Source organism: Solanum tuberosum, unplaced genomic scaffold (genome assembly GCF_000226075.1).
Source record: "Solanum tuberosum cultivar DM 1-3 516 R44 unplaced genomic scaffold, SolTub_3.0 scf00551, whole genome shotgun sequence".
In the NCBI taxonomy this organism is placed as follows: Eukaryota; Viridiplantae; Streptophyta; class Magnoliopsida; order Solanales; family Solanaceae; genus Solanum; species Solanum tuberosum.
In genome coordinates, this window is record NW_006239473.1 from 206,873 (window position 1) to 222,634 (window position 15,762).

The following is a 15,762-nucleotide window of genomic DNA, read 5'->3' on the forward strand; positions in this document are numbered from 1 at the left end:
AAAAATAAAAAAATAAGAACCAAATAAGTAATACTTTAAAATTAGAAGTTAAAACATTCAAAAAAACTATACAAAAATAGTATAAATTATAAGTTGTCGTGTCTATATGAGATATTGCTAGTATAAGTAGCCTATGTTACATATTTATTAATTCAAGAAGCAAAATTAATTACTCATAAAAAAATTGATTTTTCTCTTCAAAAATTTCCCTCTAGTTTAAACAACTGAGATATAAGACCTAATAACCAAATACCTCTAAGAAAATTCTCTTTCACTATGTCAATTTTGTGATGTGATCTTTATATTTTGGACAAAAATCATACCTCAAGTATAGCTCAAACTTATGGTACATCTTTATGGTATAATTATAAACAAAAAAACATCCTTTAATTATTCTAAACTTTGCAATAAACATCCTTATGTTAACTTTTGTTAAAAACTAACTGTTGAAATAAAAATATGTGTCAAGCATGTGATTTCCCCAAATCCCTAATTGATTTCTCTCAATCTGGATAGAAGTCAAATAAACGGGTTAATTAGATTGAATTTGAGCAGGTTATTAAAAATTAGACGCAAAGGTCATAAGCGTAAAATCATTTTGAGCTTCCTATATAATACTTATAAGTTATAAACTTACAGCTAACATTTTTCTATATATGATTTTAGAAGTTTTTTTTTTTTTTAATTCTTGTTGCATTCATATCTATCTTTGTTTTTTCTGTTTCATTGATCAAATATAATTATTTTTTATAGAAACGGAAGAATTCTCTTATTTAGATAAATTTACTAGTTTTGCATAGAAGATTGGTAATGTTTGAATCATACGTCAGCTACATAACTAGATAAAATTAATTGAGAGCAATAACTACAAAAAATAAATAAGGTGCTGTTTTACTAAATTGTTGTTATTGGTTTACCAGTTTTTCCCCTTGTTATTCAGCTGCTTTCATTTATTTATTTTTAAAATGGTGAGTTTTTCTGCTAGTTAGCAATGAGAAAAAGACACCCACCTTCATAGGCAAATAATATGTTGAATGACAAAATAATAGGTTTCCAACTTGAAGACAAGGCAAACTGCATATGTTGAATGACAAAACACTAGGTTTCTCAACAATATTCCACAACAACTTTACCTCTTTCACCACCAGGAAAACTACCCATACAAATAAAATACAAGGATTAGAACGATGAGTTAATTCCACATATAGACAACCAAACATTAAAGTTCAGAAGTTGCTAAATTTACTTTACAAGGCAATGAGACTTGGAAATTTATATGCAATATGCCCGCAATCTCTTTCAGACTTCATATCAAATAAGTAGGGGACATTTTACATTGCCATAGCAGATCTTGAACATGGTTATTTCTATTTGCCTTTTACAACTACAATACTTCTTTGAGGACCATAATGACAGACAAGAATAGTTGGGCTATACTTCAGGGATGATTTTAGCCCAAAACACCAAATAGTTGATCGAATTCACTGTTAACACAAATGTTATACTTGAACACAATATGGGATTATGAACACAAACTCACTAGAAATTTAACATGTATGCTTGCTCTCTAGAAACTAACAAGACTAGAAGAAAAGAGACCTTTCTCTTGCCTTTTATACTAGTAAAAAAACACAAACATGTACATCTACAAAAACTTTAGATGTCAATTGTCTCAACAGGCAATAAGCACCAGCAAGTTTTTTCAACAAAATCTGATAATTGTCTCAAAATTTTCAATAAATTTGATGGTAACGAGAAAAACAGAAAAAGGTCGGTTACAACGAGCCAACAAACAGCAAAACCAAAGTTTTCATCCTTGTCAACATGAGGAAACCAAGAACTTTTCCACCAACATTCTTTCTCCTAGCCTCTTCATGGTCCATGATATCAGCTGAGGTAGTTGAAGTGCAAGTTGAAGTCAATACGTAAACATCAAAACATAAAAATAGATAATATACAGAGTAAAACTGACTAACAACTAAGACTTATACTACATCTGTGATCGCAGAAAATATCTGCAATTTCATTTGCTTAGTATCAAGTATCAACTACATATCAATCCACAAAGAAACACACTTCTCATGGACAGCAGAGACTCTGTTAGCCAAGCTATAGGATACAAAATTTCTCCTTTGGATAGACAGGAATGCTTCCTTTACAGGAGAGCCTCAACTGCAAAGAGCGCTTGCTCCTTTGGATGGATGGGTCTTGTAAGCATTACAGATGAGTACTCAAGATTTTTACTGCTTAAGAAGAAGTAATAATTTTCAAATATCATTTTTTCCCTTTTGAAACAAAACTACTTTTATCAAATTTCACAATGAAACATTGGTTAAACGCCCATATAGCAAGCCAATTCATGATTCGGCAAAGAAGGAATCAAAAATTAATAATGTCTATTTCACAAGCTAATATGACCATGACTTGACATTCACCCCAACAATCATTTCTGCTCAATTTGGAGATAACCAGAAATGGAGTTCAATGTATTGATTAAGGGAACAAAGTGAATATATTAATTACTATACCTGTCGGGAAGGGAGCAATCTAGCAGTCCATCCTTAAATCTCCTTGACTCCAACATCGAAGCGAGGACTAATGACACCACACTTGTTTAGCCTTCCATTCAGTTCGACAACAATCTTTCCGGACCTATGATCATCGACATACTCAAATTCTCCGATGTAACCTACAGATAGATACCAACAGTAAGAAAATGATAGGGTGATGCTAGCAGTGCATACAGTTAAGAAACTAAATTGATGAAGAGAGATTGAAGGCGAAAATTCTGATTTCTAATACATTAAACAACTTTTACGTACCATTGTTCGAGCAAGGGTAGAAGTCACCAGGCTGTCCTTTCTCTCAGCATTGGATTTGATTTGGAGTCTTGTCACGCTTCCCTTGTTCGTCAAAAGAGAGCAACAGAAAGATTAAACCAGCAGGCCACATGCATAACCCTTATGTGTTAACTCCAAGACCTATTTAACCAATTGATAATTGGGCTGGATCTCAAATAAAACTCTCCAATATTTTAATCAGCCCAATAATCTTAAATGAACCGGTTTCATACACCCCTTCCAACCCATAGGCCCTTATGTAGTTAGTTCTGTTCACAACATATACACCAGATATGTTTTACCCAAATCAAAATGTGAGTCTCTATAATACTTGTACAACTGACTATGAATTATTTAGCAGAATTTAAGCATGATGTACATGAGTTGATTTGTCCTTCAAAATGTATTCCATACTTATATATCAAAAAATGTGTCTCTATAATATTTGTACAACTGATAAGAGGTGTTCTTGTTTTGGATTAAATAAACCGACTTTATCTGGTTTTAGATTTTTAAAAATCGAAAGTATTTGAATTGGTTTTGGTTTGTTCAAAAAAATCAAAGAAATAATCAAACCAAACTAGGGGTGTCAAAAGCGATCGAACCTAAGGTTCAATTCTTGAGCTTGTTGGTTTGGAGGTAAGGAGACACATGATTTGTGTTTGTTCACCAGCCGGCCAGATGCTAAGAATATCCATCATCATTGTTAGGGCTGGAAAATAAAATTATCATATCATGAGCAAAGGGTAGGTGGTTGATACTAGGTCCTCTCTTATTCATGCTAAAGCCAATGAAGTCATTTTGAGAGTTCAAAGTATTGAGTTTGTTTGGAAAGAAATGATAAAAAGAGAAGGTGATATAGGGTCTCCTTGAAGAAGGCACATACATACATGTCTATTACCATTGGCAATTACTGGAAATGTGTCTGTAAATCAAGTCTTTGTCATCAGAATGCAAATATATGGCCATGGTACGCTTTGGTCATATCCAATTTGAGCACTACATTCCCTTCCTAGCTCATTCCTGGGATAATAGATCTTCCTTTGATGAAATCACTTTGATTTGTGCTTGGTAACTTTTGAGAATGCTCTGAGTCCCCATAGGGATCATAGCAATACAAGTATCATGAGTCAACCATTTAGGCAGAAAAAGGAATGTATGGCCTTCACAACCTCAGGTGCAATACAAGACTAATTTGCTGTGAAAAGGCAATCTTTGATCTCTTCTTCAGAAGGAATTGTTAGTATCCTCATGCATCAATCACAGTATCTATGCAGGATATATAGCTCATTCAAGTATCTAACAACAGTCTGTTGCCTTGTACCCAATAAGATTGATTTTCATCCATGATCTTGTTAATCCTTAATGTGAAAGTAGCTAGGCAGTATTAGAGTCTCCCTCATGTGAAAGTAGGCAGCTTTCTGTTTTAACAACACCTTATCTTGGTATCTCTATTATTACACCAAGTATGTATAGACAGCATCTTGGACTCCACAGTAATCTTCTATACAGTTGATTAAGTCGAAACTTTTGTCTATTCACCTTCATTCTCTCTCTCTTATGCATCAACGATTACATTAAAGTCGAGAGGTTTCCTCAAAGAAGTTGTGCACTTAGCATAGACACAAGTGATATGACTTCCTTTCTTTTAGGCAAGCATGAATCAGCAAGGGCCAGGTTTCCTGAAGCCGGCCATTTGGACAGGAACTGTAAATAGTTGTCAAATCCATAGCAATAGTATTACGTTTTCACTATTTTCATTCACAAAATCGATTTGGATTTCGTCAACTTGTGCTCTACTGATTTGGTCTTGTCTGTGATAATTGGTAGTCCAATGGGAGCCGCAATTCGACAAACAAGTGTCATTTCAAGTTAGAAGTGGTTTCAGCTTCTGGCTTAAAATTAGCCTTCCAAGTTAGAAGCTTCATTTGCATATTGCACAGATCGACAAAATTTCTACCATACATACACATTTCCATGGTCAAAATCAATAAAAACATGATATGGTAAATCATATGCTCCGATCTAGTATCCTGAACCACTATACGAGAAATGTGTATATGGTATTCTTACCTATAATGGTATTCTTCCTTTGATTTAGTATCCTGAACCACTATACGAGAAATGTGTATATGCCGATTGAGTGTATGTGATTCTATATCTTAAGTATGGTTGGACATAAGTTTCCATATACACGAAATACAAAATACATATTGTTGGGAGAACAATTCGTAATTTCAAATATAAGCATCAATATAAAACATTATTATAATTTACAAGGGAGTGACCATTGCACTTCTATGAGGCCTACTAGGCCGCCTATACCAAACAACAACGAATGACGTACAGAAAAATAAACCCAAAATTACAAAAGTCATTATTACATATAAATAATTCCTACTAGAACTTTTATCGTAGCTGGGGTGGGAAGAAGAGGTGGTGAAGAGGGTATGTAATTACCTTGGTATTCTATAATGGCGGTTGTAATTTTATTCGTGTCATGCGTCTGACTAACATTTGTTCCTGCAACCATATAATAATAATCTGGCTGCTGGTTCGCCTCGAAGATACAATCCACCGATTGTTGTATACTCAATTCGACATAGTCTGTTGTAAATAGCTTTGTTATACGACTTCCATCCATTGCGACTATGGTTAAGTTGTGCCTTGCAATCCCAAAGTAGAGTGTTTTACTCATTGCAGCGTTCACAACTCTGAGAAGATATGTCTTCCCAGTATCCACTACTATCCTAAAAGTTCCTGTACATTTTCATTAATAAAGGAAAATTAAAATAAGTGCAACAAACAACTCCAAAAAAAATAATAGGCAGAATCGTAAAATATTATAAGTTAGAAATCAAACAGGAGAGTCTAACCCAAAAGACTAGAAGAAAAGAGACGTTTCTCTTGCCTTGTATACTAGTAAAAACACAAACATGTAGATCTACAACAAACATGTACATCTACAAAAACTTTAGATGTCAATTGTCTCAACAGGAAGTAAGCACCAGCAACTTTTTCAACAAAATCTGATAACTGTCTCAAAATTTTCAATAAAATCCCTACTAAATTTGATGATAACGAGAAAAACAGGAAAAGGGAGGTTACAACGATCCAACAAACAGCAAAACCAAAGTTTTCATCCTTGTCAACATGAGGAAACCAAGAACTTTTCCACCAACATTCTTTCTCCTAGCCTCTTCATGGTCCATGATACCAGCTGAGGTAGTCAGTACAATGTACCCGAACTACAAGTTGAAACATCAAAACATAAAAATAGATAATATACAGAGTAAAACTGACTAACAACTAAGACTTGTACTACATCTGTGATCGCCGAAAATATCTGCAATTTCATTTGCTTGGTATCAAGTATCAACTACATATGATGCTTCAATCCACAAAGAAACACACTTCTCATGGACAGCAGAGACTCCATAGGATACAAAATTTCTCCTTTGGATAGACAGGAATGCTTCCTTTACAGGAGAGCCTCAACTGCAAAGAGCGCTTGCTCCTTTGGATGGATGGGTCTTGTAAGCATTACAGATGAGTACTCAAGATTTTTACTGCTTAAGAAGAAGCAATAATTTTCAAATATCATTTTTTCCCTTTTGAAACAAAACTACTTTTTTCAAATTTTACAATGAAACATTGGTTAAACACCCATATAGCAAGCCAATTCATGATTCGGCAAAGAAAAATTAATAATGTCTATTTCACAAGCTAATATGACCATGACTTGACATTCACCCCAACAATCATTTCTGCTCAATTTGGAGATAACCAGAAATGGAGTTCCATATATTGATCAAGGGAACGAAGTGAATATAGTAATTACTATACCTGTCGGGAAGGGAGCAATCTAGCAGTCCATCCTTCAATCTCCAACATCGAAGCGAGGACTAATGACACCACACTTGTTTAGCCTTCCATTCAGTTCGACAACAATCTTTCCGGACCTATGATCATCGACATACTCAAATTCTCCAATGTAACCTACAGATAGATACCAACAGTAAGAAAATGATAGGGTATGCTAGCAGTGCATACAGTTAAGATCAAACTAAATTGATGAAGAGAGATTGAAGGCGAAGATTCTGATTTCTAATACATTAAACAACTTTTACGTACCATTGTTCGAGCATTGGATTTGATTTGGAGTCTCGTCACGCTTCCCTTGTTCGTCAAAAGAGAGCAACAGAAAGATTAAACCAGCAGGCCACACAAGATATAGCATGCTGAAAGTCCAGTGAAGGTGTAAGATTTTAAGTGGCTCCGTGAAGTTGAGGACACAATTACCTGGTGAATGGGCAATGAAGGCACAAAAAAATCTTTGTTTCGTATTTCTTGAAATTTTACCACTATTACAAGAGAAAGTGTTTTCTCTATTCCTAAGCTCAAACTGAAAAAATTCTCTTATTTAGGATGCAAAAATCACATTCGTCTCGCCACACTTGTTAGCTAATTAAGTGAAGAGTTTGAATTGACATAATTGTCAATTCTCCTAAATAATATGTTTTCAATATCAGGCACATCAAGTATTGAATCACCCAAAATAAATTGAAATTGCAATTGCAAGAACTAATATAATAGCTTCTTATATATCAATACAATACAAGCAGTTGGTGCATCTCAGCAAAAACCAGCACCCCCAAACAAAAAATTATAATCCCAGTAATCATCATGAGCATTATGTTGACTTCCTTCATGGTAACATCTATATTGATGAGTTTGAACCAACGATTCATTGGGTTGAACTAGTTGATTATAGCCCACTCCATACAGGACTTGACGCATATGACAAGTGGTGTGTGGATTGCCATCCTGAAAATTACCATTTCCCATGGGTGGACTATATGGTTCACCCGCTGGTGTAAACGCCTGTCCTCCATATCGCACTACCTGCGATCCATTTCTTAATTCATTGAACATGGTCTCCGGCCAAAATCCAATAACAAACAAACCCTGAAACAAAAGATAATAGTCTGCAAAAATAAATAACACCAGAGTTACAACAACTACATATATACTTGCTGATATTAATATTCCAAAGTAATTTTAATTACCTTCATCCTTGTAGATCTGAATTAGCAATTCATAATCATCATACATTGGCCTAGAGATTTTTGGAAAAGCATAATCTATTGGTACAGTAGTGTCAAGTTGAACAAATCCTGGACAAATATTATTGTAACATCCTGTTTTCTGACCGCCATCTGTCTATTTAATTCAAATAAAAATGAAATTTACTTACTCTACATGCTTTTGAATTATTTCTTTTAGAAAAATATCAATTAATTTCTAATAAACTTACTGTCCAATGGGAGTATAACCGAGTCCGGTTATCACCGTATAGTTTTGGATGTACCTAAACCAAACAAACATCATGACTTTAGGAAATCAAATCGTCAAAAAATACTTATTAGGTTCAAATCATTGATTTGAAATAAAAACTTACAATCCATCCGGCTTGTATTTGCTCGAAATTTGTCGCATTATCTGCACTTTGATGAAATATTGTTGCGGAACTATATTGGCCAAGTCCATTTACTTGTGGATTATACAAAGTAACACGGGCTGTGGCACTTGTAAAACTTTTTATTTCTGGCGATGCGTTTATACTAATTCCTGCAAACTGAAGTATAGTGTTACATTAAATTAATTAGAATAACTATCTGAAATTGAATTTGTTGACTATTAATGATAAATTTTGATAATTAAAGAAGTAGTTACATCGATGATATCTTCAGCAAGGGATTCATTTGCCATGCTTAAGGAGGCATCTTTGGCATTTTGGAGTTGTTCTTGTGTCAATCGTCGAATAGGGACCGTTCCAGTCGGACAACCTTTTTTATTCAACCAAAACTCTTCTGATTTAAAATAAATATTTTCATCCTTTTGCAATCGTTTGGCTTTGACTGATCTTTGTTTTTCTAACTCCTTAGCAATTGTCATCTGTTGTTTCGAAAATCCCCATACGTGCAAAAAAAAAGAATGAACTTCAAAGAAAATACAAGTAAAATTATATTCAAGTAAACGTAAAATATTACTGAAAATAAATGCATGTGAGGGTATATTTTAATGACAAGGATAGAGTATAACATTTTTTTTCAAAAAGTTACACTACATATACTATATATTAAACATTAATTTTATACTTCATTATATATTAAATCTTCAACATCTTTAACAAGATTCATGAATTCACTAATTGATTGGATGTTTATATGAAATTGTCAAAGGCTAGTTTATTAAGAATCTGATTTTAATTATGAATTAACTATATCTTATAAAGAAATAGATTGGGGATAACTCAACCCTATAATAAGATAACTTGTGTGGATCTATAACTTGAACTCTTAACATAAATTAGTAACATTTTGGGAAGACATCTTATGGCAATTACTAGTATTAGATTTTTCTTTTTCAAATTGTTAAAAAATGTATACATTATTTATATCAAAATTCATAAATTCACAAGTTTCAAAACTTGATTCCACCTTTGATAAAAATACAAAACGTTGCAAACAACAGAATTGTGTTTTATCAGCTTTTGTTTGTCAAAAGAAAAGAAGAAAAAATCAGTTAAGTTGTATGAGTATAAATCTTGCACCTTGATTCTTTCTTTGTGCGGCATCGGGTGCAAAAGAGTTGGTTGTTTATAAACATCCACACAATCATAAATATCTCCATGAATAGTCTGCAAACATAAATTAATTTTAGTACAAACTATTCATTAAAAAAAGGGCATATAAATTTTGCTATAAAAGATATGAAAATTATACCTCAAGGACGAGATCTGCATTTCGACTAGATCCATAACCTTCAACCAAACAAAAGGCAATGGTGGTCCAAACTAAAATGATGAAGCATAGAGTTGTAAATATCAATGTCATCTTTGTTTTTCATTGTATTTCTAAAATAACTTTTATATATATAGTGCAAAAGAAATGGTTATTTAGGCAAACATGATATGCAATCTGATTATCTAAATCTAAGATTTAAATGATGAATAATATTCAAATATAATTAATAATATTAATTCCAAATTTAGTCATTGTACAAATATTCTCCAAATTAATTAGTATCCACTGAAAGTGGACAATAAAATTATAAATATTTAAATAATAATAACAAAAAAAATTATAGTTAGGATTCCAGGTTTAAAAGATTTGATTTAAATGCCTTTAATATTCTAATATAATGAATAATATTATTACCAATGAATAATATTATTACGAAATTTAGTCATTGCACAAATATTCTCTAAATTAACTAGTATCTTTGATAGTAGACAACAAAATTATTATACTATCAGTTTATTTTTAGAAATATTATATAGTATTTTCATATATTATTAATATTTAAAGAACAATAATAAAATGATATAATACTTTTTTTTTTTAAATAATAATAATATGTGAAAAATACTTCATAATATTTCTAAAAAATAAACAGATCGTGTAATTTTTGATATTTTGCTTTGTCCCGTTGGATTACTAGTTAGTTTCTCTTTTTTGGTACATTCCTTTGACACCCCAATTTTGGACCTCCACATTATAGATTAATCATCGAGCTTCTTCAATTTCAAACGATTTAAAATTATTAGTTTTATAAAAATTCAAAAATAAAATAAAATATAGTTTGCAAGTTATTTTAAATAGATTTGTTATTTATATTGTTTCTATATAATTAGTATATTTTATGAATATTCAAAAATCATCTCAAAAAGATTTTATTTTAATTAAAAATTCAATTAAATTAGTTTAATTTAATTTATATTTATAATTTTAATTTATTTAGTTTAATTATTTTATTTCGTCAATTTAAGTAGCTTGCTAATTAAATCATCGTGTTTAAATTCTAGCCGGATTCACTAAATTAACTCAATTCGACTATGTTTTGAATTCTATATTGCTTAATTCAATCTTCCGACCAAAATTGGGCCAATTCAGCTGACCCATCAGCCCAACACAAATCCAGCAGTCCATTGTATCAATTCCAGTAGCCCACTTCATAATATACAACCGACCCAACCCCAATTCCAATTTTCCTCAATTCACACATTGATTAAGCATTCCAAGTAATCTGTTCTGTGGTTAATGACAGGTTAAATTGAATTGATGCTTTCATTAATTAAGCAACAAGTTAGGCTGAAGTTGTTGCTCGAGTCGTTCAGTTTTTTGAAAGGAATATTGTTTAATTTGATACCTCAAGGTTAGTTTTGTAAAAAGATGAATTGATAACTACTAAATCTTCGCCAAACAGCTACAAAAAGGCTTTGAGAATGATGAAATGTGCTGATCATTGTGTCTCGTTACATTTGTTGACACTCCAGGGGATTTTGCTTATTTAAGATCTGAAGAGCTGTGAGTCTTTACCTTGAATTTCAAATATTGTGTTATTAGATTGCGTTTGGTCATGTAGAATCTATAATCACCTCCAATATTTTCATGACAATTTAAGGGCTTAAAGTTCCAATCATAACGGTTGTAACTAATGAAGGTGGTTCAGGCAGAGCTCTTGCCATCAAATGTGGTTAATGTTCAAAATTTTACGTTACTAGGTAAGTTTGGTTCATTTGTACTTCTTCCATATTTTTGCTTGCTACTTATCAGGCATGTGACAGTTTAAAAATAATTTATCAACCAAAAACATGTTGTTTTAGCTTACACATTGTACATATGTTGCGGCATGGATTTTGTAGTTATTGCTTTTACACTTGTTATATTGTTTCCTTGAATATCTCCATCTTTAATTTTCTGTATCTTTACAAAATATATGCTTCTTTGATCAGTCTTGTATCTTGTGCTTCTATATTATGGAAGTCTTCACAAGCAGCTCCAACCTCCAAAGGTATATATTGTTTGTTGTGAAAAAAATGGTTTCTGATTGAATAGGCAGCTAAGAGCTCAAGAACATTACAGACTTTGGATAGCAGATGCAATTATTCCAGTTAATAGTGTGAACGAAACAATGTTTACCTGGACTTTTAGAAGACGGAAAAAAGATGCAAAACATAAGATTGTCGCCCCTTTATCACTTATGTTGACAAAGTTTTTGATGAAGTAGAGAAGAATTTTCCTCATCCCTTATTTATTTTTTGTGCACTCACAAGTTTCTTGCTTCTTACATGTATAGAAGATCGGATTTATTCGTAAAAATGTATCTTTTGTAAGGTTGTCTACATTTGATTTACTTCTTGTATATGGGTGTGTTATTGCCTTTCTTTTACTGTTGAAATTTATTACTTTTTTTCCAAAAAAAAAAAAAAAGGAGTAGACACAACCTGTATTCTAAGTTAAGCTTTTTTTAAAAAAAAATCCCAGTAGCACTGGAGGTGTTGTATATCATAGCAAAAGTTTAAATACAACACATGGATAGAAACTATCCATCAAAAAGAGAAGCCTAACTAACAAAAAAAAAAATCCTTATCAACTTTAGACCTTATACTCGGGACTTGTCTCTTATCCAGAAAGAGAAGTCATTTTGCGGCCTGGGGAAGTTGTTGAGCCGAAAGATAAATGTTTCTAGTTTGAGAGTTCATCGCCATCTTTGTTAGCCAGTCTGCAAGTTGATTGGCTTCTCTGTAGCAATGCTCAAACTTGATACTAGCAAGATGTAGAATTGAAGAAGTAGCTTCTATGAGCAAGAGGGAATGGTCAGTAGGTTTGAAGGTAACCTTACTCTTTTTCTTTGGCATCTTTTTTGTTTTCTTCCTTGTAATTTTTTCCGTTTTTGTTCTCGACAACTTTAGATGTAAAGACTAGGACTTGTTTGCCTTTGTCGTTGGTATCATGGCCATTCTGTAAATCTCATCATTACTAAGCTCTGTGTTGTTCTGTTCCTGTAGATTAACAGCTTCCTCCATCGCTTCTTTGTTCTTCTTAGCCTCCTTTTCCTTGGCTATAATTTTTTTCCAGAATCCTACAGTTGAACTGATTGAGGCCTAGCAAAATTTAGGAATAGTTTCATATTCCAACTTTTGAATAAAATGGTGAATTGTCATCCTCTAAACCAACCCAGACACTTTCCGGGTGAGATTTAAGCAAGTCCTAGTTTTACTGTTAGTAGCAGCATCCATACCCTGACTATTTGTTTAACAAAGTGCCAAGAATGCATATGGTAAGGCAGTCCCGGGAGAAGAACCCACACCGGGCTTGAAATCCGGAGTCCATTTTTGGAGCCACATTTGCATTCAATGACTCTCTTAAACCAACCGCTAAGGAAAGGGCTGACTTAGAACAAAGTTTTCGTGTTGTTGATTCCTAGGTGTAGCGCTTCTTCCCCTATGCTGCCTATTAGGCTAGTAGAGTAGGATTGACCCGTAATACAGAACCTCTAGGCGTAACCTTTCGCTTAATACTAGAATCGAGAATTGAAACATAGCATCTGAGGTTGCATTAATCGAGGATACACGACAGAAGGTTTGACCTTCCGGCACTGGGCAGGCGTAAGCCCCATACATGGTCTTACGACTTTGCGGAGACCTATGTTTTTGGTAAACAGTCACTGTGACCCCCTTTGTGAGGAGGCACCCCTTCTCCCGAAGTTACGGGGCTATTTTGCCGAGTTCCTTAGAGAGAGTAGGTATTCTCTACCTACCCACCTGTGTCGGTTTCGGGTACAGGTACAGGTACCCTCTTGCTTAACATCGTTCGAGCTTTTCCTGTCATTTGTGAAATCTAGCTAGGAAGAAATTGAAGTTATCGTATACCCCTGCTCCCTTTGTTGCAATTACTTCTTTTAATTTTGATCTAATTCGATCTATTTGGGGCCGGGCCGGGGTTTAAGAAAACGACCGATAATTGTACACTTACACTCATCGGCCGTAATACCGTAGTAGTCTTTAGTTCTGTAATCGAGAAAATGAAATTAATTACTAAAATCATTTGTTTAAAGACAGAGAAGTAGAAAATATATATATGGATTTTCCTCTTTGCACGAGAAGTGAATTACAAAGTATATTACGATAAAATTTGTTCCAGGGTTTTGTTGCTCATGGTCAAATGAATTGATGGGCGTATTTGGTAGTTTTTTCAGCATATATATTCGTCGCAGTTGTTATTCATTTACCCATTAGTGCCACCTCTATTTATTTATCTATGGGTTAATATCGGTCATTAGGTAAATCGAGAAATGTGTATATGATTGCATATCTTATGTATCGCTGGACTAAGTTTACATATACACAACATACAAAATACATAGACGATGTTGACATGTTGGGGTACAATTTGTAATTTTTCAAATATAAGCATCAATATAAAACTTTATTATAAGTACTACAATTTACATGGGAGTGACCATTGCGCTTCTATGAGCCCTATTAGTCTGCCTATACCAAACAACGCATGTCGTACAAAAAAATAAACCCAAAATTACAAAAGTCATTATTACATATAAATAATCCCTACTAGAACTTTTATCGTAGTTGGGGGAGAAGTTGGGAAGAAGAGGTAGAAGAGGTGGTAAAGAGGGTATGTAACTCCCTTGGTATTCTATGATGGCGGTTGTAATTTTATTCGTGTCATACACCTCGCTAATATTCGTTACAGCAACCATATAATAATAATCTGGTTGCTGGTTCGCCTCGAAGATGCAATCAATCGAGTGTTGTATAGTCAATTCGATGTAGTCCGTTGTAAATGGCTCTGTTATAGGACTACCATCCATCGCAATTACGGTTAAGTTGTGCCTTGCAATCCCAAAGTAAAGTGTTTTACTCATTGCAGCGTTCACAACTCTGAGAAGATATTTCTTCCCAATATCCACTTCTATCCTGAAAGTTCCTGTCCATTTTAATTAATAAAGGAAAATTACAATGAGTGCAACAAACAACTCGAGAAAATATTAAGTAAAATCTTGTTGGCCTATATGGGCAGAATCACAATTTTTTTTTTATATTAATTAAGTTTGATATAAATAAACTGAACTAGACGACTTATACATACCATTATTTGAACAAGGATAGAAGTCTCCGGGCTGTCCATTAACAGTGAAAGCGTCCGAATTTATGTCACCGCCTGAGTCAACATATTCAAGGAAGATCTCCTTGACATCCTTCTTCCACCATTCACCTGTGAAGAATTAATCAAATAAAAAGAAAATATATGTTAGTAAAAGACTTTAAGATTTTGAAAGAAATGACTTAAACTAAATTATTCGAATATTGTTTAACTTATATACCTAAAATGATGGGAATATCGGCATGATCACGAGGCATCGAAAAGGGAAGAGCCTGATTAGTTCCGGGTTTTGGATGGACAATGAAAGCGCCATGAACAGTAGCGCGTTGCCAGATGTTCAGGGCATGCCACCATAGCGTCCCTTCCTCGTCGTCAGATATTGTGATATTTTTTCTTACTTTAGACCCTGCCTCAACTAGCCATTCCACCTGATCAAACTTCACGTGTCTACTACCCGTGCCCCTACAACTTCATTTTAGAAAGAAAAAAACAGTCACCAAAAGTAACAACTTAAACAAACAAACAAACAATGAAAAGTAGACAATTTGAATGTACCAAAACATTGTAACGTTGTCCTTCCCTTTGTTTTCAATGTCTAGGGACAACGTTTCGCCAGCACGCGCATATATGGTAGGCCCTGGGAATCGTCCGTTGATAGTAAGAATCTTCTTCGATTGGCAAAGCCTATCGAAAGAAGCTTCTTCAATCTGTGCATGCATACAATAATACAAGATAAAATTGATTAGTACACAACACAAACCATAACTTTAATATTGCAAAGAAAAAACAGACAATACTTACAACGAAATGAAAATTAGTATTGTTTTGTGTTGAAGCAGTGTACTGAACTGCGAAAAATATGATTAATATCAAGCTAGTGTTGATTTTTTGGAATGTCATTTTTCTTGTCTAAAGAGTTAGAGGAGTCGAAATTTTTGAGAAAAAGATGA

General features: G+C 33.5%; 2 protein-coding genes and 1 long non-coding RNA gene across 4 annotated transcripts; 1 reads left to right on the forward strand and 2 right to left on the reverse strand.

The window, feature by feature from the left end:
- Window positions 1–6,989: 6,989 nt before the first annotated feature.
- LOC102597620 (uncharacterized) lies at window positions 6,990–8,798 on the reverse strand. The gene is made up of 5 exons (XM_006365373.2): window positions 8,577–8,798; window positions 8,302–8,478; window positions 8,158–8,211; window positions 7,910–8,063; window positions 6,990–7,828 (listed from the first exon to the last, which is right to left on the reverse strand). The coding sequence occupies exons 1-5, from the start codon at window positions 8,796–8,798 to the stop codon at window positions 7,476–7,478; spliced, it is 960 nt and encodes a 319-aa protein (XP_006365435.1). The 3' UTR covers window positions 6,990–7,475.
- A 2,115-nt stretch (window positions 8,799–10,913) lies between these two features.
- LOC107058580 (uncharacterized) lies at window positions 10,914–12,701 on the forward strand. 2 transcript variants are annotated; one of them, XR_001472136.1, is made up of 3 exons: window positions 10,914–11,212; window positions 11,310–11,409; window positions 12,319–12,701. It is a non-coding gene; the product is annotated as an uncharacterized lncRNA (long non-coding RNA). The 2 variants fall into 2 exon arrangements; XR_001472135.1 differs by lacking the exon at window positions 12,319–12,701 and adding an exon at window positions 11,641–11,711.
- A 1,471-nt stretch (window positions 12,702–14,172) lies between these two features.
- LOC107058578 (laccase-14-like) lies at window positions 14,173–15,531 on the reverse strand. The gene is made up of 5 exons (XM_015304434.1): window positions 15,368–15,531; window positions 15,033–15,280; window positions 14,798–14,923; window positions 14,400–14,635; window positions 14,173–14,181 (listed from the first exon to the last, which is right to left on the reverse strand). The coding sequence occupies exons 1-5, from the start codon at window positions 15,529–15,531 to the stop codon at window positions 14,173–14,175; spliced, it is 783 nt and encodes a 260-aa protein (XP_015159920.1).
- Window positions 15,532–15,762: the final 231 nt, after the last annotated feature.

Bases quoted from the DNA above. Each gene is read 5' to 3' on its own strand.
- LOC102597620 (XM_006365373.2), bottom strand. From the start codon at position 8,798: ATGACAATTGCTAAGGAGTTAGAAAAACAAAGATCAGTCAAAGCCAAA. The intron at 8,479-8,576 runs GTAACTACTTCT...ACTATACTTCAG, and splicing joins TTGCTGAAGATATCATCGAT to TTTGCAGGAATTAGTATAAA. The intron at 8,212-8,301 runs GTAAGTTTTTAT...TGTTTGGTTTAG, and splicing joins AAATACAAGCCGGATGGATT to GTACATCCAAAACTATACGG.
- LOC107058578 (XM_015304434.1), bottom strand. From the start codon at position 15,531: ATGCATGCACAGATTGAAGAAGCTTCTTTCGATAGGCTTTGCCAATCG. The intron at 15,281-15,367 runs GTACATTCAAAT...TCTAAAATGAAG, and splicing joins GACAACGTTACAATGTTTTG to TTGTAGGGGCACGGGTAGTA. The intron at 14,636-14,797 runs GTATGTATAAGT...TAAAATGGACAG, and splicing joins CTATCCTTGTTCAAATAATG to GAACTTTCAGGATAGAAGTG.